Here is a 26,063-nt window from a genome sequence, read left to right as displayed (position 1 = left end):
TGTGGCTTCATCAAATACCCGTGAATTATACAGATTTGCATTTGATGACTTAGCATGTAACATGCAATAAACAAGATGGGAAGATGTCATTAGAGTGTGACATTTGCTGGCAAATACACAAAAATTTCCTTGGAAGCATGTGAGGTCAATAGCCAGCATGTGTGCAATTCTGGCCAGAGCATTTTGAAAAGGTTTCAACACCTTGGAGAGGGTTGATAGCAGATTTATTGGAGAGGGATCATAGATAATTTAGTTTTGTGGGGAGACTGGAATTATTCTCCTTAGAGCAAATAAGGTCAAGGGTGGGTGTAATAAAGGTACTCAAATAGATAAGGGGTTTTACAATTAAGATATCTACAATAAAAGATTGCATTGTTAAGTTATACCTCTTAAGAGCCGCAGAAATAAAGCTCTTTTGTCTCTCAATCAGAATTAACAAGTCTGCCTGCTTGGGGTATTTACTGGTTAATTAAGGCCTAGCACTGATAAAGGATATTCTTAATCACAGTCTACTATATTCTCTAGTGTGAACTGATGAACAATCTTTAAAAAGAAAATGAAGAAAATTTAGTGCTATAGTTCAATTACCTTCGCTTCTTCAACACAATCTCAGCATTCTTTTGTTGTGAAATCTTCATCAGCAACATCAGGTTAAATAAATTCTTATACTGATAAAAGTTACTCTTTTTTGGGGGTATTTTTAATTTTACATGTATGTGGCTGTTAGTCTTTGTCCAGAATATATAATGCATAATATCTATGACAGCATTTCTGTCATCAAATTTTAATTATGCAACACAAAATCCAATGCAGATTGCAAATTGCCCATTCAACTCCTCTGAATGTTCAGCTACCAAGGAGAAACAGTGCATACAGATCAGGAAGGTGCCATCCCCGTCTCTCTGTGTTCCACGATGGTATGTTCAGTCAGGAAAGCTGGGAAAAATACTGAGAATCCGTGTCAGGATGTCTCCCGGTATGTTCTGACTTGACAGTGATGTTTCCTACAAGCAGACCAAGATGTGGACAAATGGGGGGACGATGCATTTTGGAAGGTCAAGTATAAGTGGAAATCATATAGTGAATGGCAGAACCCTTAGGAGTATTGATATGCAGAGGGAACTGGATGTGCAGGTCCACAGATCATTGAAGGTGGCAGCGCAGGTAGTATAAAAAGGTCTATGGCATGCTTGCCTTCATTGAAAGAGGCTTTGAGTGCACGGATAGACAAGTCATGCTGAAGCTTTATAGAACTTTATGCAATATTTCAAGTGTGGCCGAAATACAGTTCTGGTCACCACACAACGAGAAGGATGTGGATGCTTTGGAGGGTACAGAAAAAAATGATCAGGATGTCGCCTGCTATGGGGGATTTTAGCTATGAAGAAAGGTTGGATAGGCTAAGTTTGTTTTCAGTGAAACGCAGGAGGCTGAGAAGCAACCTGATAAAAGTTTAAGTTCGTGAATGGCATGGATACAGTGGGAAGTACTAGGGCACACAGTTTCAAAGTGCAGGGGATGAGTTTAAATGAAATGTGCAGGACAGCTTTTTCACACAATGGGTGGCGAGTATCTGGAATGCTTTGCCAGAGGTGGTGGTGGAAGCAGACACACTAGCAGCATTCAACAAACACCTGGACCAATACATAAACAGGAAGGGACTGGAGGAGATACAAATCCTGCAAATGAAAACAGTTTTCGTATGGAAGGGCAAAATGTGTCGGCACTGGCTTGGAAGGACGAAGGGTCTGTCTTTGTGCTGTATACTGTTCTTTCCATAAACTACCAATCAACAGAGATAGGCAGCAAATTTAAATCATAAGGGATGAATCAGAGGACCAGCAGAGACCAGCAGAACCTGCAGGTAAAGTTTAGTATCTATCATTTAACATTTTATTTAACTGGGCCACCACTGTTTCATGAATTCTGTACATTGATCCACAAATTATTCTGCTCATTCATAGTTCTTAAGCTTCTTATCTTTAGAAGACATTGATCTATCTTTATCATCTCCAAAATGGAGGACATCTCAGGTTTCCAGACTGAACTCCGCCAGTTTTTTTTCACCAAATCAATCATGCCCCTTTGCAACATTAAGCAATCAGTGGTCAGACATTCAGACCACCATGCAAAATGAATATGGAGGAAAGGAAGATGGTGGCACAGATTAACAAGGCGAGTACTCAGTTGCCCATTATCTGGTAAATCCACCAGCCACACCAGTGGCAGTGATACTACAGCAAAATTATTTTCCATTTATGTGATTGCAAAAGACTGGTTCTGTAACAGTACTGTATTATGAAAGGCAACATTTTGTGGTTTGGAGGTAGAATGAAGCAAATTAGATTAGATATTCTACAATATGGAAACAGGCCCTTCGGCCTAACAAGACCGCACCGACCCTCCGAAGAGTAACCCACCCAGACTCTGTGTTCCATGATGGTATGTTCCCCTACCCTATATTTACCCCTGGCTAATGCACCTAACACTATGGGCAATTTAGCATGGCCAATCACCTAACCTGCACATTTTTGGATTGTGGGAGAAAATCAGAGCATGCGGAGGAAACCCATGCAGACACGAGGGGAATATGCAAACTCCACACAGACAGTTAACCGAGGCAGGAATCAAACCCAGGTCCCTAGCGCTGTGAGGCAGCAGCGCTAACCACTGAGCCACCATGCCACCCAAATGGCCCATAATCATTAATTGTCTCAATTTTAACTAGGCACTCAAGGAAAATTATGTAAAAAACAGTAATTGAGGGTGATCTTTGTGAACCCCAATTTTCCTTAAAGAAGAGATTACACTGATACTGTCACATTAATTGTCAGGGCAGTTTCTGTTCACACACTAGGCACCATTTGGTAGAAGCAGCTATGACTCCTACATTCCCCAGGCTGGAACTGGAAGAACTTAGATACCAAACTAGCTCACTTTGTTCCTTAGCTTGTTCCCCTGTTCAATTAGATCATGGTTATCTGCATCTCAACTTCATTTATTCATTCTGGCTCTACATCCCTTGGTACTGTCAAGTAACAAAAATCTAGCAATATCAATCTTAAATATTTCAAATGACTCAATATCTATTTGGATATTTTAGGACAATTTTAGGACAATGAACAATCATAATATTTGTACAAAAAGAATGATTTGTTTGAAAAACTTATTACAATAACTATTTTTTAAAACACCGGAGAAAAAAAATATCATTCTTCAAAGTGAAGTTTTACTCAAGTGTTCAAAAATAAACTTAGAAGAGTCTATCACTATTCACACAAAAAAGTGTAAGCATATTTCTAGTGCAAATAGCAATTTGGTAGTACAGGCCTGGAGCATTGCTGGAAAGAAAAGGCACATTCTGTCAAAGTTTTACATTTTACACTGGTCAGGACAACTCATAAGCAATAAAATAAAGGAAAAGTAGCATCTAAACAATGTGAAATTCAGCACTGATTGGATGGTAAGATGCTATGGTGAGTGCACCAATTTCTGATGATTGACAGTTAATTGCCAAGCTTTATTTAAAGCTTACATGAGGCACGTTGACTCGGATTGGTCAAGGCATTGCCCTCAGAAATAAAGCTGACAATGCTTGCCACCTGCTTTGTAGAGTTTAAACTGGCATAGTATGTGCACATTCTTCCCATCTGAAATGGCTGTGTATCCATGGCTTTCAAACAAAAAAGATCCCTAATTGTATTTGTGCTTCACTGGCATTGCCCAACCCTAACTGCCTTTGAACTGAATGTTTTTTTAGGCAATCATGGAGTACAATTAATGTTATTCACATGCAGGCCAAACCAGTAACAATGCCAGATTTCCATTCACAAAAGGACACTAGTGACCAAATGGAATTTTTACATCATTCATTAGAAGAGTCGTACAGCATGCAAATAGACCCTTCGGTCCAACTCATCCATACTGATCAAACATCCTGATCTGACCAAGTCCCATTTGCCAGCATTTAATCCTTATTTTCCTATTCATAGACCCATCCAGATGCCTTTTAAATATTGTAATTGTACCTACCGCCTCCACTTCCTCTAGAAGCTTGTTGCATACACATACCACCCTCTGCATGAAAAAGTTACCCCTCAAGTCATTTTTAAGTCTTTCCCCTTTTACCTTATACCTTTGTCCTCTAGTTTTGATTCACTATTCTGCCTGTTGTTAATTACAGCTTTACAGAAAATTTAAATTTCATCCTCCATCTTCATGGTATTTGATCCTATATCCCCAAACATTAGTCTGGAGCTCTAGATTACTAGTCTAGTGACATTACCACTAGACTATCACCTCTTCTCCAATATACTAAAGTTTGTCAAACTCTGAGCCCAATCAAGAATCCTAAATTGATGTCAGCATAATTCTTTGTACACTTAGGATTCTTTTGCAAATATCATCCAACTGCAGAATCACAATTAATGTCATATGTTTTGTAATGAATTTGACAAGTGCTGGCTGGTTACGGTCAACACCTTGCTTGATGCAAGCAGCCCAAGGTAATATCCTGTTTGGTACTATACACCACCAGACTTTGAGACACTGCCATCACATGGGTACTGAAATTTACATTCCAATTTAATTAAGCATAGGGACCCTTAAGCATCATAAATAGAAGTTTTGAGCATAAAATCAGTAGAGTTACCTAACCTTTATTAAGTTCTGGCTAGACCACAACCAGGATATTGCATCTCAGTTCTGGGCACTACAGATTTAGTAAGGATGGAAAGGGCCTTCAGAAAATGTAGAGGTGAATATCACAAATAGTTCCAGAATGAGGGACCCAAGCTACAATGATAGGCTGGTGAAGCTAGACTGTAGGGAGGTTTGACAGAGGTCTCCAAGATTATGGTAGGTTTAGATAAAGTGGACAAAGAAATGCTGTTTAAATAAGCTGGTGGCAGTATTAATTTTCTGGTTTTGGACAGGAGATGTAGAGGATCATGGAAGAGCTTTGCTAAACAGCAAATGGTAATGATTTGGAACTCAGTGCCTCCAAAAATGGTGGAAGTGGAGATGATCAATAATTCCAAAAGGACACTGGATGAACGGGAAACAAACGAGGGATACTAAGATCAAGCTAGGAACCAAGAATGACTGAATAGCTCTCTATAGAGCTGGCATGGACATGATGGGTTGAACACTCTTCTTTTGCTCCATAATAACTGACAAAACTTCATTAAGTAGAAATCTGGTCATTTGGTCGTACATGTCTATGCCAGCTCTCTGCAAGATTGACTCCCATTCATCCATTTTGTCCCCATGACCCCACAAATCTTTCCTCTTCAGATAATTAGACAATTCCCTTGTGAAAGCTATTAACAAATGTTTCCATCTGATGCTCAGGAGCTGCATTCCAGATCCTAACCACTGGTTGCGTAAAAATGACTTTCCTCATACTGCCTGTGGTTCTTTTGCTAATCGATTTAAATTGTCTGGTTCTCAATCCTTTCACTAACAGACAGAATTCCTCCCCACCTAGGTTATTCAGGTAATTTGTTTATAATATTCTCTCAACTTTCATTTATAAGGGAACACACCCAGCTTCACCAATATAACTGCATACCTGAAGTCCCTTCTTAAATGCTAAAATCATTCTTAAGATTTTTGTTTTCTATATCCTCCTCATCGTCTTCCCATCCTTCCTAAAGTATGAGTGCAGACTCTGATGCAAAACTTCATTTAAGGTGGGACCAGTGTTTTGTAAAGATTCACCACAACTTTCTTGCTTTCGTTGTCTGTGCCTCAATTTATGATTCCAAAGATGCCGTATACCTATTAACCAGCTTCTCAACCTGTCCTACCAACTTTAATGATCTGTACACAAATACAACCTATCACAGGATACTTTGATCCTGCAACCACATTACAATTGTTTTAGTAGATAAAATTGCTCTTTAGCATCACTTCATGTTTCTCTGCATTCAATTTAATTGGCCACTTGTTCTGCAAATTACACCAACCTATGTCTTCAAAGTCTGTTACCATCCATCTCACAATACTTCCAACTGTTGTGTAATCTGCAGATTTTGAAATTGTGTTGCACACTGACATTTAGATCATAAATGTAATGCAAGAAAAGCAGTGTTCATAACACTGACCCCACTATATGTTATTCTCTAATTTTGCAACAGTACAGTGAATATTTGTACATTTTTGACAATAAAATAATTAGAAAGCTATCAAGCCATGCAAATAAAACAGAACAATATTTAATTCAAGAAACATGCAGATTTATTGCTAGAAAGTACATGCAATTTCCATGCAAAAAAAATTACAACTTATTAAACACAAATTGTATAATTGTTGAAAATTTATCTTTAGTCTTCCTGGCTACATTCTATGACTATGTTCTCAGAAGCACTGCATTGGCCCTGCAAACAGCTAAATGATGCTATTGCAGCTCTCATCATGTTTTTTTAAAAAAAACGTTATTTTCCTTTCTTTAAAACTTTCTTAAATGTGTTCATTGTTTCTTGGAGCAGTTTCATAAGTGGTGGCTTCCCTCTGGTACAAATTGCAAAACATACCAACATTCAAACATGAGCTTTAACGGATAAATATTGGCTCATTTTGTAACTGTAATTAGGCTATTCTTTAGCTTCTGCCTAGATTATGGTGAGAAATCAAATTGTATTTCTACACTGCAGTAGCTTATACACTGGCTAAGATTAGCAAAGAGAATGTATTTGGAATGGAATTGAGAATTTTCTGATCTGTATGACACAATTGCTGATTGAATAAACTCAAAGAAGCCAATGTTTTAACATCAATCTTTTGGATTGCTGGCATGTTTTCAGATTTGTCACTCCCCATCAATCCACTTAACATTAAATTATATTGCAATGTAATTAATAAGTTGAAGTAATGGTGCTGAATTGTAAACATCATATTAACATATTTACTATTCTCCTCATAATTTATGATTCCAAAATGGCACACTACATGGTTGCTATATGCATATCATATAAAACCTGGCAAATAGCAGCCAGCAATCAAATAACAAGATGCATTTGAATGACAAAGAGGTGATGAAATGAGCAAAATATGGCAAATAGAGTTTCATGTGGAGAAGAGTGCAGTGCAGATCTTTGGAAGGACTCAAGTGCAAAGGCTATTAATTATTTACTATAACTAGCAGAGTTCTGAAAACAGTATATGATCAGAAATCTTGGTGCCTGTACATAAATCCTTAATGATGGCGAGGGAAATTGATAAGGTGGTTATAAAAAGAATATAGATCCCTTGAATTTAAAAACAGAAGAGATAATACTAGAACTGTTAAAGCTTCAACTGAAATATTGTGATCAGCTCTGTGAATCCACTTAAGGAAAAAGGCATAAAAGTCTTATAAAAGGTGATCAAGAAGGCCTACTAAGAGAGTTATCAGTTATAAGGAGAGGTTGGATAAACTAGATCTGTTCTCTTTGGAATAGTGAAGAGGAAGAATTGGCCTCCATGAAGTCTAAGCTGATGGAATGATATGGATAGAGAATAAAATTCCCTTGACAAATGTGTCAATAGTCTGAGGTTATAGATTCAAAATGAGTTGGATAGGTACTTGGGGATGTGAAACTTACAGTGTTACAAAAGAAAATTAAAAGGTAGATAACGCATCAACTGGTTATCATTTCAAAGTGCCCATATTCCATGAGTGAATGCAAAAACATACAGCTGTATGATCGTTCCAACTCATATTGATTCAAATTGCATAACTGTGAAACAGATAATACTGGACATCATTAAGTCACCAACCATCCAGTATTAGTCACTGATTTCTCCATTTTACAATATGCTGGCATACTTGTAATGTTTAGGATTTAATGACTACTCAAACAATTTAAGCTTATTTGTCCTTTCAAAGAAACTGAGTAACAGCAATTATCTTGAAAGTAAGCAGGTATGTTTGCGTCTCAGAGAATAACTACCGATCAAAGTATCAATTTTTCAGCCAAAGCATCCACCGCCACACAGCACCTTTATATAAAACACAATTTTTATGTGATTTCATGTACCTCCTGACAATGCTTTTTTTTTTTCCCCACTACTTATTGAATCACCATTCCTACTGACCAACTTGATGGACCTGAAAATTTGACTATGTACTTTTCACATTAATTAATGCACATGACTTGGAAGCCAAGTTAGGGTGTCAAATAATTTCAACTGTGTAGAGTTTGCATGTTCTTCCCATGTCTGGGTGGTTTTCCATTAGGTGCTCTGCTTTCCTCCCACAGTCCAAAGGTGTGCAAGTTAGGTGGGTTAGCCACGCTAAATTGCCCATAGTGTTCAGGGATATGTAGGTTAGCCAATAATCCTGCTATCACACTACAGAATAGACAAAGAAAGGGGACAAGAATCATCAGACCCAAGCAATGTTTACTAACAGTCATAACAAGGTCATGTTATGATATTTTCAGGTTTTAAATTGAGAGGTGCAGGGAGAACCATACCAAACATGGGGAGGTAATTTTTTGAGAGATAAAATTCATGCAGGAATTTCCCAATCTCCATTATAAAAAAAGACCAGCAAAATGGAGCAATTTGTTTTGGGTTTCGTAAACCTTATGAAAGGAAGTTGATAGATTTGCCAGGGAAATTCAAGATGATTATGACAGACTCACCAAATCTTACATCTTAGGATTTAAAGCAAAACCGCATTTTCCGCCAGTAATAGCACTATGTTCTTCTATTCTGATCAAAATGAAATATTGAGTCAAATATATAATTAATAATCTATTTTTAGATGAAAGAGGAAAATTTAAATGATTCTAAAAGTTTAGTTTATAAATAGGTCTACATAATGTAGGTAGTATAAAATATTATAAATATATTGTAAATGTATGTCTGTCAATTTAGAAATAAGTTTTATTAGTTATTTGCCAATTTTGAGCAGACAAATCAAAATAACGAGGAAGAGTATTAAAATCCAGCAACTTATCAGCTTTGAAAGAAGCAACAACTTGAAAGTAAATGCCATTAAGCGTGCAAATGGGTGAAATTTCATTTGTCAGTCAACCAAGAGAGAGAAATATTTAACTTTGGAAAGGCAGACAGAAATTGAAAAATTGCCATTTTAAAAAACCCTCCTAATTAGAATTTCAATTGCAATTTTTATGTCAATAGATTTTGAATCGGTGATAAGGGCTTTACAAGTTTAAATCAACAATTGATATTGAAAGATTCACTTGGCAAGAGTGTGAAATTCTTTTTTGAGTTTTTAAATCCCATTTTAGAATTCCAACGAAGAACATGAAATGATTGAATGTGATATTTAGTGCAACAGAGAAAGGAGAAGCACAAACTAAGGTTTTAAATAAGGTAAATTTTTTTAAAATTCGCTCTTCAGCTGTGGGTGTCTACAAACCTTGTAGACTGGCAAAATGAAAGCCAATTTTCAAAACAAAAAGATATAAATTAAGAATGGGAAAGGGAATGTGGGGGGGAGAAACCTAATAGCTTTTATAAAAAATGTTGAGAAAGAAAGAGTGGTTCAGGAAATGTGGCCTCATTTACGATAGACATATTCAAAAATTGCTATGAGTAAAGAAATGGCAGAGGTTAAAATAAAAAGAAATACAAGGAAGATTAAATAAATCAAGACAAGGAATAAAGTGGATTCAATACAAGGCAAAAATCATAAATGAAAAAAATAATAGGACCAAGGTGATCTCCAGGACTTGATGGTCTCCAAACACATGATTAACAGAAATAGATAAAGGAAGTGTAGATATATTAATAGTAATTTTCCAAAGCCCTATTGATTCAGAATAAAATTAAGTGAGCAGGTTTTTAAGATTTGGGGCATTCACTGACTTTCCCCAGGTGCACAGCATCGCTGTCTGCTGGATATGACAATCGCAGTGCTCCACACCACTTCAGAGGATTCATCAACCACAAAGGCTTCCACACCATCAATGTGCAGCTGACAAAACAAGAACTGATACCAAGCAAAGATGAACTTTGAAAGTATGCATCTTTGTTCACAGGACTGCTTTGTTTTAGAGGAAGTGAAGGGAGAGTGTCTTTTGCATGTGATTGTCAGATGGGGTGCTACCAAAGTAAATCTCACATTCATGAAGGCAACCTGGTCAGAAATGTGCGCTGCTACTGGGGTCGTGAACCCATCGTGTACAGCCTTCATCTTGGAATTGCTTGAGGAAGTTCTCTGCTCTTCTGACCAACAAATAGAAATCTTGCTGCCATGCGGTGTTTTACAGACCTCCAGACAAGGTGTTCAAAGGAAATGGGAGTTGAGACACGGTCAAATAGGGTCAGTCTGAGAATCTGGATCAGCGTCAGATGAAATATAATAATCTCACAAGAGTGATCAGTCTTAAAATTATATATCTTTACAACTGAAAAACACCCTTGCATATTCACACTCTATACTCATCTGCCAACAATATCTAGGCGAAAGTGAGGACGCAGATGCTGGAGATTAGAGTCAAGATTAGTGCGATGGATGAGTTGTCCCAGTCGAAGTGATGTCCTTCTTCATCTGTATGTAAGGATACTAGTGCGAGTGGGTCATTTTTTTTGTGGCTACTTGATGTTCATGTATCCTGCTGGCTAGTTTTCTGCCTGTTTGGCCTAGAAATCCTAGGTCAAATAGGCAGAAATCCTAGAAGCATGGTATTCCAACTGGAACTCTATCAACAAACATATTGATTTGGGTCCCATTTACCACCCCCTGAGAAAAATAACAGGGAATGACGTCACCCCAGGAAGTGGCTTCAGCACAGGATATGACATCAGCAACCCAAGAAAACCTAAACACAAACAGAAAGCAGGCCATGCCACCAGCGCTTCATCTGGAGGCTCATTCGTCACCTAGTAAGGTGATGAAACGTCTGAAAATGAACCTTCTAGCTCAGCGAGCAAACCTACATCCAGAACCTCAACCTGAGCTACACATCTTCTCAAAACTCGCTAATACAGCATGAATGCTTTTTTAGTACCAAAATGGTTTAGAATGTGCAGAACTGTATGTTAAAGAACCGCATTTCTAAGTCTTTATCTCCATAACAACTTTAAATCGTACTAAGTAAAATAGGATTTGCCAAACTTTCGCTGTAAATTACAATACTTTACATTAGAGACTCCTTCAAGTAGGCTTTTAAAACATAAATGGTAGATAGATATGTAATTCATATTACAAAAACAAAAATTTGCAGATGCTGGAAATATGAAATAAAACAGAAAATGTGGGAAATATTCAGCAGATAGGAACTGTTGTGACACAGCAGGCAGTGTCACACCTTCTGAATCAGAAGTGCTGAGTTTGAGTCCCACTTCAGGAGTTCATGATCACATACGGTAGACTGAAAGGGAAAAAGTGAGGACTGCAGATGCTGGAGATCAGAGTAGAGAATGCAGGCGGCACGGTGGCTAGCACTGCTGCCTCACAGCGCCAGAGACCCAGGTTCATTTCCCGCCTCAGGCAACTGACTGGGTGGAGCTTGCACATTCTCCCAGTGTCTGCGTGGGTTTCCTCCAGGTTCTCTGGTTTCCTCCCACAGTCCAAAAATGTGCAGTTTAGGTGAACTGGCCATGCTAAATTGCCCGTAGTGTTAGGTGCAGGGGTAAATGTAGGGGAATGGGTCTGAGTGGGTGCGCTTCGGCGGGTCGGTGTGGACTTGTTGGGCCGCAGGGCCTGTTTCCACACTAAGTAATCTAAAAAAAAATGTGGTGTGGAAAAGCACAGCAGGTCAGGCAGCATCTAAGGAGCAGGAGAATTGACGTTTCGGGCAAAAGCCTTTCATCAGGAAAGCTTTTGCACGAAATGTCAGTTCTCTTGTTCCTCAGATGCTGCCTGACCTGCTGGGCTTTTCTAGCACAACACTCTCGATTGAAGTCAGCCATAGCTCCAAACTACAAATGCATGTAAAAATAAGCATTGCTATAGCAACTCTGACTCAGATTATTCTGTTACACACCAATACGCAGCAGTCAAGCAGCATCCATACACAGAAAACAGAGTTAAGTTTTTGTTGCAAACATTTTGTCCCCTGGCTAGGCGACATCATCAGTGCTTGGGAGCCTCCTGCGAAGCACTTCTTTGATGTTTCCTCCAGTGTTTATAGTGGTCTGTCCCTGCCGCTTCCGGTTGTCAGTTTCAGCTGTCCGCTGTAGTGGTTGGTATATTGGGTCCAGGTCGATGTGTTTGTTGATGGAGTTTGTGGATGAATGCCATGCCTCTAGGAATTCCCTGACTGTTCTCTGTCTGGCTTGCCCTATGATAGTAGTGTTGTCCCAGTCGAATTCATGTTGCTTGTTGTCTGCGTGTGTGGCTTCTAAGGATAGCTGGTCGTGTCGTTTCGTGGCTAGTTGATGTTCATGTATGCGGATTGTTAGCTGTCTTCCTGTTTGTCCTATATAGTGTTTTGTGCAGTCCTTGCATGGTATTTTGTACACTACATTCGTTTTGCTCATGTTGGGTATCGGGTCCTTCGTTCTGGTGAGTTGTTGTCTGAGCGTGGCTGTTGGTTTGTGTGCCGTTATGAGTCCTAGGGGTCGATGTAGTCTGGCTGTAGTCTTCACTACAAGGGTATACAGGAAAACCACACACACAGACCAAGTCCTAATCTATGAAAGTAACCACCCCAACACACACAAACGAAGCTGCATCACGACACTATTCAGAAGGGCCACAACACACTGCAGTACACCAGAACTGCAAAAAGAAGAAGAGGAACACCTATACAAGGTATTCGCCAAAAACGGATACCCGCGCAACTTCATCAACAGATGCCTAAGAGAAAGACCACAGAACGAGGACATACCACAACCAAAAGGACTAGCCACAATACCATACATCAGGAGCATCTCGGAACTGACAGCCAGACTACTGCGACCCCTAGGACTCATAACGGCACACAAGCCAACAGCCACACTCAGACAACAACTCACCAGAACGAAGGACCCGATACCCAACATGAGCAAAACGAATGTAGTGTACAAAATACCATGCAAGGACTGCACAAAACACTATATAGGACAAACAGGAAGACAGCTAACAATCCGCATACATGAACATCAACTAGCCACAAAACGACACGACCAGCTATCCTTAGTAGCCACACACGCAGACAACAAGCAACATGAATTCGACTGGGACAACACTACTATCATAGGGCAAGCCAGACAGAGAACAGCCAGGGAATTCCTAGAGGCATGGCATTCATCCACAAACTCCATCAACAAACACATCGACCTGGACCCAATATACCAACCACTACAGCGGACAGCTGAAACTGACAACCGGAAGCGGCAGGGACAGACCACTATAAACACCGGAGGAAACATCAAAGAAGTGCTTCGCAGGAGGCTCCCAAGCACTGATGATGTCGCCTAGCCAGGGGACGAAACGTTTGCAACAAAAACTTCCAGCTCGGCGAACAGAACCACAACAACGAGCACCCGAGCTACAAATCTTCGCACAAACTTTGAAAACAGAGTTAAGTTTTGACTTAAACCGTGATCTTAATCTCTTTGCAAAGATGCTGTTTGACTCAAGTATTTTCATCAATTTTTGTTCTTTTTCTTGATTCACATTGACCTTCCATATAATTTATTCACCAGCCTACACATTAGTTATCTTGTGGAAATAAAATATCTTAGAAAATACAGACAAATTAGGACACATCACTGTACAATGGGGTCTACTGAAAAATGTTGATCGGATTAACTCCTGCCAAAAGAGCAAGCTTGCACAAAAGTACAACGTAATTCTAATTTGATGCGACACAATGTTCACCTGATATAAAATATATATGCATAGTTTTAAACCAGAATTAGCTTATTTCAGAAGTGCTGATTTTCCTTGACCTTTTGCCCAGGAATACCCAAATCTTAGTTCAAGACAAGTAACTAGTGGTAGAATCATGAGGCTGAGTCCCCGTAATTTCACATCTCTGTGATTTGCTGCATTTCTACTGAAGGTGAGTGGAGGTTTGTGCCTGGAACAGTTGCATTTTCAAACTGTGCACACAAGAATAAAAGTGCACACACTGAGGTTTGCGTTTTGGTGATCTGATCCAGGATTAAATAAATGGGGAAATAAAATATCAATCAGCGTAAAATTCATTGGTCTCAGAAAATTTGTGCACATTTCAGACATTGCATCCAGCTTATCCATAAAAGAAAGTTACATCTGTCATTCATCCTAACTGTCCTTGAGAAGATGCCAGTAGGCTGCCTTCTTGAATTACTGCACTCCATTTGATGTGGGTACACCTACGCTGCATTAGACAGCTCCAGGATTTTGATCCTGTGACAGTACTATAGCTTCAAGTCAGAATGATGTGTGACTTGGAGCAGAACTTACAGGCGATAATGTTCCCTTGCATTTGCTGCCAATCTTTTGAATGGCAGAGCTTCATGTCATAATGTACTGCTTAAGGAATCTAAATGGGTTATTAGGGGGCATCTTGTAGACCTGGATTGTCAAGCTACCTCAATGTTGTTGGAATTGCACATATTTGACAAATGAGGACTACTTCATCAGACCTGACTTATCCCTTATAAATAGTAGGCATGCTTTTGGAGACTCAGGAAATGAATTAACTGGTGCAGAAATCACCACCGTTAACCTACTCTTTGAGTGGATGTTTTTATGGCTGGTCCAAATTAAGTTTCTGATCAAAGGCAACTCTTGGATATTGAAGGTAGGGGACTCTACAAAGATGACGATGTTGAATATTAAAAAGAAATGGTCAAGTTCTGTCACTGAAGACGGTTATTGCCTGGCAAACGTGGTAGAAATGTTACCAACCACTGGATACTTTCCATAATTACTGTATATGAACATGGACTATTTCAAAATCAAATGAGCTGTGAATACAACTCAACATTGTCCAAGTATCAGCGGACACACTCACTTCTGAACTCACGGAGAGAAGGTCACTGATGAAACAGCTGAAATGATTGGCCTTCAACTATCACAACCATCTTCCTTGTGCTAGTCATGACTCTAAACAGTGCAGAGTTATCTTCCTAATTTCCATTAACTTCAATTTTGCTAGAGCTGCTTGAACATACTCAAGGATGATGTAAGATGTTGTCAACTTCATCTAACTTGAAATTTCCACTGGTTTTGATCACTGGTGGTGACTGGAGTGGGATTTTAAGAATATTTTTCTCCAAATGGCTGAGTGTTTACATTGCATTGCTTTTTTATTTGCAAATTCTAAGGGAATATACAACTGCAGAAAAGGTGAAGATGAGGGCAAGCAATGAAAAACCGTGTTTACATATTTGGTCAGTTATCTTGGATTTAGCCAAACTACAAGGACCAACTAGAAATTCTTAATGGTCAACTTTATTTAGTATTCCATTTTGGCTTTACACCTGGAATGTAAGAAATAGAAGCAATGTATACACTTCCTTTAGTCTGCTCTGCTAATCAATATGACTTAGGTCGATCTTCTCCATCAACTTTATTTTCCTGCCCATTCTCCATATCTTGCTTCAAAACTTTGGCCATCTCAGCTTTAAATATATTTAGTGATGGAGAATCTTTGACTTTTGGGGTACAGACTTCCAAATGTTCATAAGTCTTTAGGGTAAGGAATGTATCCATATCTCAGCCTTAAATAATCAGCCCTTATTCTGAGAATATACTGTGTTTGAGATACTTCAGCCAGGAGGACAACTATCAATCCAGTCAAACCTCATCTATCTGTTCCAATTAGATCAGTTTTCCAACTGGGGTGTCAAGGTCAAATGCAGTAATTTGAGGAAGTGGAGTGAGACATGGGGAGTATAATTGGCACAATATGAAATCAGTCTCTAATTCATCAGACTTACATAATACTGCCATTGCATTGCATTTATAGTGAATGTTAATCTTAAAGACATCTGGGAAGTGGAGCAAATTGATAGCTGCATGCATCTGTGTGCAGGTTGAAGAGCTCTGGGATACAAAACTGAAACACTACAACTTCACCATTGGTGAAGGATGTTATTATGGTATAGTAAGGTAAGCATAGATTGGTTATTTCTATTGTAAGTGTGGTCATAGCAATTTATCAGCAGGAAAGGGTTGGCACAAGAGTACGTTATTTAGACTTAGTAAGTTTAATATATTGTGGATGTAGACACATTTGCAAAATACCTATTATAAACTTATCATATTCAGGGTTAGATTATGGGAAAGAGGAAACAAATGGAATCACCAAGTATTTCAGCATTCTGGTTAAATATAAGATAATTTTGTTTGAATGTCAACTGGTGAAGAAACACTTAAAATAATCAAATGCGTTCTTACATGTAAAGTGGTTCATAGCATGATGAATGAAAGAGAATAACAGAAATTAAAGAATCTGTGTGGTTGTTTTGTAAAGTGAAAATAACAAGAACGAAGTTTAATTTAGAGCACTTTATATCCAATCAGATGTGGCAGACAGAGACAATTGCAAACAGACACAGGTAAGCTAGCCGTACAGATAAACAAGTAACAATTGAAGTTTAACATAAAGAAATGCAAGGGGATAAATTTCATCAGAAAGGGTAGGAAGAAGCAATATGGACTTAACAGCAGTATTTTAAACATTGTACAAGGACAGAAGAATCTGAAGGTTCATGGACATCTGTCTTTGGAACTGATGTGGCATTTTGAAAACGTAGTTAGCAAGGCAATATGAAGGTGGTGGAAACAGAAATGATGAAGATTATAAAACTGGATGAACACTGAAATAAATATGTTTGAAGGGATACAGGGTCAAACTGAGGGAATAGTGCTGATTGGATTGCTCAACAGACAGTCAGCATGCACTCGATAAGCTCAATTACCTTCTTCTGTGCAATAATAACTTTGACTTTTTTTATTGCAAGTATAGGCCACAGTGAGATCGGCAGCTTTCCATGACAGAGCCAGGAAAATTTTGATTCTAAAAATTGGCATGTATTCGATTTATATTTATCAACTTAACAAGCCAATGTTAAATCAAATACAAAAAAAACCCAGATAGACAACTTACTTTTATGTTTGCAATCAATGTTTGTCTCTCTTTAGGTGGCCTGCTCGTAATGCTATAAAAATAGGTAATAATTTACTATGATTTATTTGGCAACATTATAAAAACATGTAACTTTAACATCATAATGCTGCAGTACAAACACTTAAGGCAGTCGAAACAAACTTAGGTAAACTAAACCAAACAAAATCCAGATGTCACAATATGAAAAACAATTCTTCACCTCCCTGTAGTTTCTTTTTAATCAAACTGTCAAGGATGTTCTACTTACCTCAGATGGGATTTTAACCTGGGCCTCCTGACTGAGATCTGTGGCACAAAAACCCTTCTTGTAATATTGTTTCTTTACACAAAAGAAACAATTGGGTCTTTTAAATGGGCATGTGAAAGTTCATAATGCAATTCCAACATTGTTGCAGTGCAAATAGAGATTACAGTTGGAACTAACACATACATAGTAGAAAAGATAATTTCAGTTCCAACTGTGGCATAAAAATATGACTAAGGCAGAAGCCCAAACATCTGAATTTTCAAAAATATCAGTAATCTCTGTAAATAAGAGCCTCATCTAAAAATTACAGTTTTGACCCTGACAGTATTGGTATCTGCAGGAAATTATGAACTTCTTGAGCAAGCCAACTGTTTAACTATAAAAGCACTAAGGTTCAGAATGACTTTCATAACAGCAATAATGCTTCTGCGATTACACCAAAACGCTTATCGCTGCAGCAATAACATACACTTAAAAATGCTTTATTTGCTGAAGGTTTTCTCTTATTTCCCAGTGGTTTATATTAATTTCATTTCTGACCTCCATATTTAAGCATTCAGAAAAGAGTCAGATTCAATTCAGATAAATGTGAAGTGATGGACTTGGGCAACAAGGCAAGAGAATAAATGACTCTGGGAAGTACAAAGGATCAGAGGGACTTTGGTGTGCACGCATACTGGTCCTTAAGGGAGAAGTGGATAAAGTGTTTCAGTCAGGAAGAGAGATTGGACAGTTCGGGGCTGTCTTCCTTAGAGCAGAGGAGATTATGAGGGGACACAATTTGAGATGTATAAAATTATGAGTGGCATAGATAGCGTGGACAGGTAGCAACTTTTCCCCGTGATGGAGGTATTAATGACAAGGGGGCATGGATTTAAGTATTAGAGATGATGTGAGGAAAACCTTTTTCACACAGAGAATAATGGGAATATGGACTCATTGCCTGTACAGATGGTACAGATAGAAACCCTCAAAACACAAGTATTTAGACATGCACTTGTTATGCCAAGGCATACAAAGCTACGGGCCAAGTGCTAGAAAATGGGATTAGAAGAGTTAAAGGTTGTTTTTGACTGGTGTGGGTACAGCAGGCTGAAGGCATTTGCTGTAAATCTCTGTAACTTGCATTTTTTTTAAACTGAACTTAACCACTAAGCTGCACCATTTTCCATTTCTGGAACCAAGGTTTTCTTATGAAAGATTTTTTTTGATTGGTTTACTTTTTCAGGCAAACAAAAATTACTTTAGCAAACAGTGACCTGATGGAATCAATAAAGTCAGAAAGATGTACAGCAAGGAAACAGACCCCTTGGTCCAACTTGTCCATGCCGACCAGGTATCCTAACCTAACCTAGTCCCATTTGCTAGAACTTGGTCTATATCCCTCTAAACCTTACCTCTTCATAACCCCTCCAGATGCCTTTTAAATGTTGTAATTGTACCACTTCCTCTGGCTGCTCAGTCCACACACGCACCACTTTCGACGTGAAAAGGTTGTCCCTTAGGTAACTTTTAAATCTTTCCCCTCTCACCCTAAACCTATGCCCTCTAGTTCTGGACTCACCCAACCCATGGAAAAAAACCTTGTCTATTTACCCTATCCATGTCCCTCATGATTTTAGAAACCTTTATAAGGTCACCCCTCAGCCTTAGAGGTCACCCTGAGCCTTGAAGAAGTTAAATTTGAGAAATTCTTGGAAGCTTATGCACAGGACAGGACATGAAACAAATAATCTTGCTATGTCCCTTGGGGAAGACTTGTAAGAATTTCATGATAAATATTTTATTCACATTACTTCCTGTAACCCTTCACTTATTATTGTTAGTTTGTTTTAAGAAAAGTGTCAGGACCAAAAAGTGCATTTTTGTTTTATACTCATTCTGCCATACTTGGAAAATTAGTGAATAAAGCGTTAGACACGTCTTGATCATTAGAAGTCAAACATTTAGGATGTTGTCATGAAATGTACGTTGTTACAAATATTTAGTGACAGCTCAAAATATATAATGAAAAGATTTGGTCCAGTAACCTTGTCAAATACAGCTCTAAAATCAAGTACTCTTAGATGTACAGAAGCACTTTTTTGATTTTGGCTAATTTAATTTGTTCCCATAAATGTAAAGCACCTTAAAGATGGAAATTGGCGTGGACTTTGTTTTTAAATAACAGTCTATATAGAACACATTAGAAGGTTTCTTATCCTTAAAAAACAACAAATATAGTTTGCATCAAGCAAAGGCTTACATTGCACATATGTTAGGTGTTACAGGATTACATATGTCTCATTGTTAATTCATGTACACTGATGCTTAATATTGGTTGTATCCTGTATGGTACAAGCTGTATTAATAAAATGAAAGTTGTTATTTAGTTTTCAAGCAATTTGTATAGATATTGCAGTAAACTATATGCTAAATATCTAAACAAATAGTTGAAATGTCTTCACAAATGGATGAGCAGATTCCAAATGGCACACGTATGAAAGAAATACTGTCAACAATAACAAATGGAAGCCAGATGCAATAATATCAAACTTTCATATCAAAGTAATGCGACATTTTAATTCACTTTTCATTTACTGGAGGAAAGTTTCCATGGAGTTTCCCCAAAGCTCCCCCTGTAACTTTGGTGGAATTTCAGGAAAGATTGTTGATAGCTATTTAAATACTCCAACCACCAGCCACCCCTCTCCCACTTATTGCTAACTTCTCATTTAAAAAATGAGAAGTTTAGGAAATGTTGTTTAGGAGAATCCCTGTGGAATTCACAGGGAAGGCTGATTTATGGCACAAGTAAATAAAGCTATGTGAAATATAAATTCAGCTACTTGAAACCAAGGTGAAAATTGTTAACAGGTATGTTAGTCTCTCAATTAAGTGATCAATAGTCAAAAGAATAAGAATGAGAAATTCCTTTGGAACTCAAGTGATGATTTGGTTTTAAGCTATCCACACAGAAGAATACAAATTATCACATGCAGCAATGAATGCAGTTAGCATTTGTTTTTTTTAAAAGCACCCAATCAAATTTTGAGAGATGTTTTTCATTGCACCCACCACCACTAAAACAGATTATCTAGTTCCCACTGTTTGTGGGAATATTTTGTGCACAGATTAACAGCCACATTTCCATCATTACAACACTGAAGATGGATCAAAAGTAGTTTATTGGTTGCAATGCAATTTGGGATATCTTGAGGTAATGAAAGGCAGTGCGAAATGCAAAAAGTATTTCTCTTTTACACGTTACCATGATACTGCACAACTAGCTTCTCTAATTTTCTACCTTCTTGGTATATTCACAACTTATTGTGCCAAAAATATATAGATACAGTTAAAAACAAAAACTGCACCTCTATTTTCCTCTATTCAGTTTTACTCTAGTTCATAGGATAAACAATTTTTCTTGTCTTTTCCCTGAAGGGAATGCTGCTTCAAGTTAGCCAAAAGGATTCTTGGTCTAAACGTAGATTTGCTGCTGAGAGATTTCCCATCTTAGCGACTAAGGACTCTCATGTAATGACTGGCTTAAGATTTTCCACAGCATAAAGTGTGTTTAAATACTGATCAAGTTGAAATTGCACTCTAGCTTCTAAATATTCCTTCCATTACCTAAATGCCGATAATTCTCCAAAACCGTTCCATAGCTGCCCAAGAACTGAAGCGGATTAAGTTTGCCTTATAAGTGAAAATTTCTTCCAAGGCGTACATAGTTTCATATTAGAGTTCAGCAATAGCCTTGTATAGAATGCTGCAAGACTGACAAAAACCATGTCAATTGACATTTTAAAAAAAGCTGTTCTAAACATCACTAGTTGCAGAAAAACAAGAATGCAACAAGTTAATTTTGCAAACTATTTATGGAAGTCATGTAGAAAAAAATTGAATTCACACTAAATCTTACTTTGTAAAGAACTTTGCAATCATATTAAAAGGTCTTTGTTCCCTGAACTATAAGGTGGGTGAACGTTTTCATCCTAATGGAGCAGACATAGTGAGACATAAATCAAATTACCACAATTATTGCCCTAAATAACAAAGTCTTCTAATAATTCAGTATCCAGACTTAAAAAATGATTTATGATTTGAGTAACTTATAATACATCCTGCAGCTTGAGGTATTGCTAAATGAACTAAATGTGCAATTAAAAAGAAAACGTAAACTTGCATAAATCAAATAATTAAGTCTCAACTGGAGTATTGTGTCCGATTCTGTGCATTGCATATTCGGAAGAATATGGAGTTACCAGAGAAGCTAGAGAAGATAGAAATGTTCTCTTTTAGAGTGGAAGCAGTTAGGGGGGGATTTAATAGAAGTGCTCAAATTCATGAATTTTGTCATGATACATCTGACAGAAATGATTGGCAAAGAATCAGATGTGAGAAGAGGGGAATCTATGCAGCAAGTTGTTACAGTTTAGAACATGCCATCTTCAAAGATAATGGAAGAAGATTCAATGCAACTATCAAAAGGAAATACATACTTGAAACAAATACTTGGCAGGCTAGTGAGGAAACACAGGGGAGTTCAATTAATTGGTCAAATGGCCTCTTCTATACTGTACCACAATATAGAAACTAAAATTTAAAACAAAATTCAACTTGGAGATCAAAAGGGAAGGTCATCTTAATTGACCAACCTTACTGATTTACTTGAAATTACAGAATAAATATGCATGGGTAATGGCAGTATAGTTGAATTTCTAAAAAGCTCTGTTGATATATTTATTTCACAATAAACTTGTTATTACATTCAGCACACATGGAGTCAGGGGACAAGTAGCAGATGGACAGCAATCTAAAAGGCAGAAGAGAGTAGGGCTTAAAGGTAACTGAACACACGAGTGGAAGGTATTAAACAGTACAGAAGTGATTTAGAGTCAGAAATGCACTTTCAAAATTTATGAATGGCATCAAACTGAGGTGCACGCAATAGTGCAAAAAAATTCAACAAAATACAATGCAGCATTAGCAATAAGTGGCAAGATGGTTTCAATATGGAAAAAATGAGGTGCTACATTGTAATAGCAAGAATAAGGAGGTGATTTGCTTTGAAAAAATACTAACTTAAATTGTGTAGGTGGAGCAAAAGAATCAAAGTACATAATGACAAATCATTAAACATAGCAACACAAATTCACAAAGTCATAAAAATGCTAATAAAACACTTGTATTAATTTCTAGAAGGATGAATGGAATTGAAAATCAGTTATATTAGACTTCTACAGGGCCTTAGACCATATTTGGAATACTTTATGCAGTTCTGGTCTCTGTATTAGAGAAAGATATAGAGGCACTGAAACAGAGAAATAAAATTACATAAGTAATACTTGAATTGAGACACTGTATGAGTTAGGAGCAAAAATAATCAGGCTGAGGCTGTTATCTGAAACCAAGAGAAGGCTAAAGTATGACCCAAAAGAGATCTTTGAAATTATGATTGGTTTTAATAAATCCAGTATGTAATCCAGAAAAAAAATCAAAAATCTTTTCTATCCAGTAAATGGTTGTGGAAATTACTATCACTTCGACCAGTTGACATGAATCCCATAGGTGCCAGAAAGGGCAAGTTAGATGAGTAGCAGAAGAAAGAAATTGAAAGATGTGCACACAATGTTAGGTGAACTAGGAAGACAGAAGCTCTTTCTTGGAATGTAAACATCAACACAAACCATTGGGGCTAAATCGTCGGTTTCTGCGTTGCCATGTAATGTAAATTCGATATAATTCAAAGCCAAATATTAACTATGGAGACTCAAATAATTAAGTTCGACTACAAAATTTACCCAGTTGCAAATGTGGCAGACTATGAATCCGCCTAAAATATTGTTCTGCCCCTTCTTCAAGATGCAAATTGCATTTCATATTCTCTCTCTCTCTCAGATTGTACTTAGGCTCAGATGCAGGCCATCCTTTTTTCCAAATGTATAAAACAGTTTTACATAGCTGAAACTGACTTCAAACTGTATTAAAACTGAATGCTGAAGAAAATTCAATACTTTTTATGCCTGGACCAATTGGCATCTGGTCACATTTCTTTATTCTCTCAGAGTGACTAGAAAGGCTCCATGACATTCACATTCTCCATTCTTCAGTTGTTTTTAGTCAAACTGACATTTCTGTGAAGCAAAAAGGCTTTTCTCATGTGCAGGACACCTCTTTAATCACGGTGGCTTGGAACGGCTGTTCTTACTATAACTTGTTTTTTTCTAGGATTGGTGAAATGTACTACTGAAACAGATGGAAAAGGATGGTGGAAATAAACAATGACAGGATCTCAGTGAGCAACACTATGGCATGGATCCTACCATGTTGCTCTGAGATTGTGTGGCCCCATATGTGGTGATTCCATTTGGTGGCGCAACTGACTGTGGTGTATCTGACTGGATCGCTCCTCTTCGATCAATTAAACTATTAAAAAAATAAAAGTAAAGTAAAGTTAGTAATTGACTATAAAATCTACTTATGGATAAGATTAACAGACTTATTCAAGATTATGAGACACTTATAACAGCAAAGTGACCAGTCTTTTGTAACATTAGAAAGAATTAGCAAATTATATCTTTCTTTTAGTGTACTTCATGTGTTTTTCAAAAGTAATCATTTAATGCTAATACCTTGATGATTTATGACTTGGAAATGCAATTAAACCATTTATGTTGAATTAAGTTAATACAGACAATTCAGGCTGAAATATTCTGAATTTAATCAAATTGATATTTGTGGGCAGGGTGAAGACGTTCTGAAAAAAAAAAAATCAGCATTAATTTGATTTAATTACCTATAAAAATCAGCACTATGAATTCAAGTAAGTTTTCCAAAGAACAAAGTAGCAGGGTGCATTAAAATATGTATTCTACTGTCACGTTTCTGTATTCTTATTTAATGGGATTGGCAGATCTGGCTGTTAAAACATTGCTTTTGAAAGAAGAAAAAAAAGATCTACACCTGCTTGTGATTTTACTGATTGATGGGTATCCTGTTTTGAAATGGAAATCTGTTCCATCAGTGAGCTTTTAATATGAAATCTGTAGCTATGCTGAATAATTGTTTGGGTTTGAACTTGCAGCCCAGCAAGTGATCCAAGAATGAATGTAACCTTTACAAACCTATAACCACAGATATCTTTGATATGATGCTTGTTCATAAGCCTAATAAACATCTAAAGGATTATATCCTTATTTCCTTTTTTTCCGGTCTGGTATCAATGATATTGAATTTGAATTCAGGATTTTCTTATAATGTTAGAGGTTTAAGCATTTTCCAATAATCTTTTAAAACAAATTCCATTACTATTACATGGCTCCTGAGAACTGGATGAGTTGCTACGCAAGATACATGGAGATCACAGTTTGGCATGGAGGTATAGAGATGGCTCAGGTTGTATTAAAAATGTGAGATGGGATGGAAAATGAGATGGCACAGGGGAATGTGACGGGTGTGGATTGGCATCAGGAAATGCAAGATGGCATGGCATGACATGACAGTAAAGGACTGAGTAGTGTCGTTTAGCGAGCCTTTAAATTGTTGGAGAACAAGACTTCTGACTGGCCATTCTCTGTATCCATACTACTCATGAACTCCATTGCGGCTTGCTAACCTGACCCTTGAACAAAGAGATTAAATTTTTTGGAAGATCACGTATGGTTTCGGCGTGCATTTTGTGAGCTATGGTAGTGTGGAAGTCTGGTTTTCCACGGGAAGATTTGTCCCAGTAAAGTAGAACTACAATATTTTAGTTCACTGACATGCATAAAAATATTTGTAATTAACAATTAGGATTTCTTTTAGAAAGCTGATTCATGTTTGTAAAAATTAATTGTACTCTTAAGTAAATGCTATACAGAGCTAGTCCACCATGTGGAAACCTAACAATATAACTATACATGTTGAATTCATTTGAGGATTTAAAAAAGAACTTCATGTAAATCCAAGTTTTATTCAATTAATATTCCTTATTGTGTTGAAAGGGAAAGAAACAATGGAAGGAAACCTCTGAACAATGATTTATTTCCCATCACAATCATTTCCCACCTCGGTGGCAATGGCCCACACAAAGCTGCACAACAATTTGTGAAGATGTTTCCATAGCTATATGGATTGTAATTATCTTTGCTTCTTTTGTTTGACCAGGATCCTTTAATCTGCAAGGACAAAATTAAAACCAACCATTAAGAATAGTTCACACAAAGCATTTAATTTTCAACAAATTGGATCGAAACACTTAAAGAAGTCTCAATAATTTTAACCATTGTACCCTTCAATTTCACTCTTTAATAGAAACATGAAATTTACCACTACAAAATGACTTAATAAATTGAAGTAATTGCTGTCAACTATAAAATTTATGCCATATCGGGTGAATCAACGAGTATGAAGTACTAACATTAGTTCTTTTAAATAACATATTGAACTATAGCAGTAAGTGTTGAAGCAAATGTATGCAATCCCAACAAAGCTAATTTGAAAAGCAAATTTCAAGCAGTATGTGACAACCCTTATCAGACACACACTTTTAAGCTTCTAATTTTCACTTTGGATTCAATTTTGCTCAAGACCTTGCCTTAATAATTAATCATTGAGTGCGCAGTGTCAGTAATATTATGACAAAATATAAGATTAACAGATTTTCTGCCCTCTAATATATCTTATAAGGATATATCATATTAACCAATGCATAGGAACCAAACCTGTGCATTCACATTACATACATACAATGACTTGCTGAAAAAGATCTTTGGTCCATTAAGCTCAACCTGACTAGCTGACATTAGTATACTCTGATACTCCTTTATATGATGTATCTA

The 26,063-nt window shown here is 37.3% G+C and overlaps 1 protein-coding gene across 2 annotated transcripts in view; it reads right to left on the bottom strand.

Moving 5' to 3' along the window:
* Positions 1-26,063, bottom strand: part of zdhhc14 (zDHHC palmitoyltransferase 14) — a 193,398-nt gene that overhangs the window by 6,087 nt on the left and 161,248 nt on the right. For both annotated transcript variants that reach the window (XM_043696153.2, XM_043696154.2), the window contains exons 7-8: positions 25,291-25,400; positions 23,565-23,667 (exon numbers count right to left, since the gene is read on the bottom strand). In XM_043696153.2, coding sequence (XP_043552088.1) covers positions 23,565-23,667; positions 25,291-25,400 — 213 coding nt within the window. The remainder of the gene's footprint in view (positions 1-23,564; positions 23,668-25,290; positions 25,401-26,063) is intronic.

This window comes from Chiloscyllium plagiosum, unplaced genomic scaffold (assembly GCF_037043375.1).
Source record: "Chiloscyllium plagiosum isolate Xiang-an unplaced genomic scaffold, Cpla_swu_hap1 HiC_scaffold_10, whole genome shotgun sequence".
In the NCBI taxonomy this organism is placed as follows: Eukaryota; Metazoa; Chordata; class Chondrichthyes; order Orectolobiformes; family Hemiscylliidae; genus Chiloscyllium; species Chiloscyllium plagiosum.
This window is presented reverse-complemented; position numbering and strand designations above follow the sequence as displayed.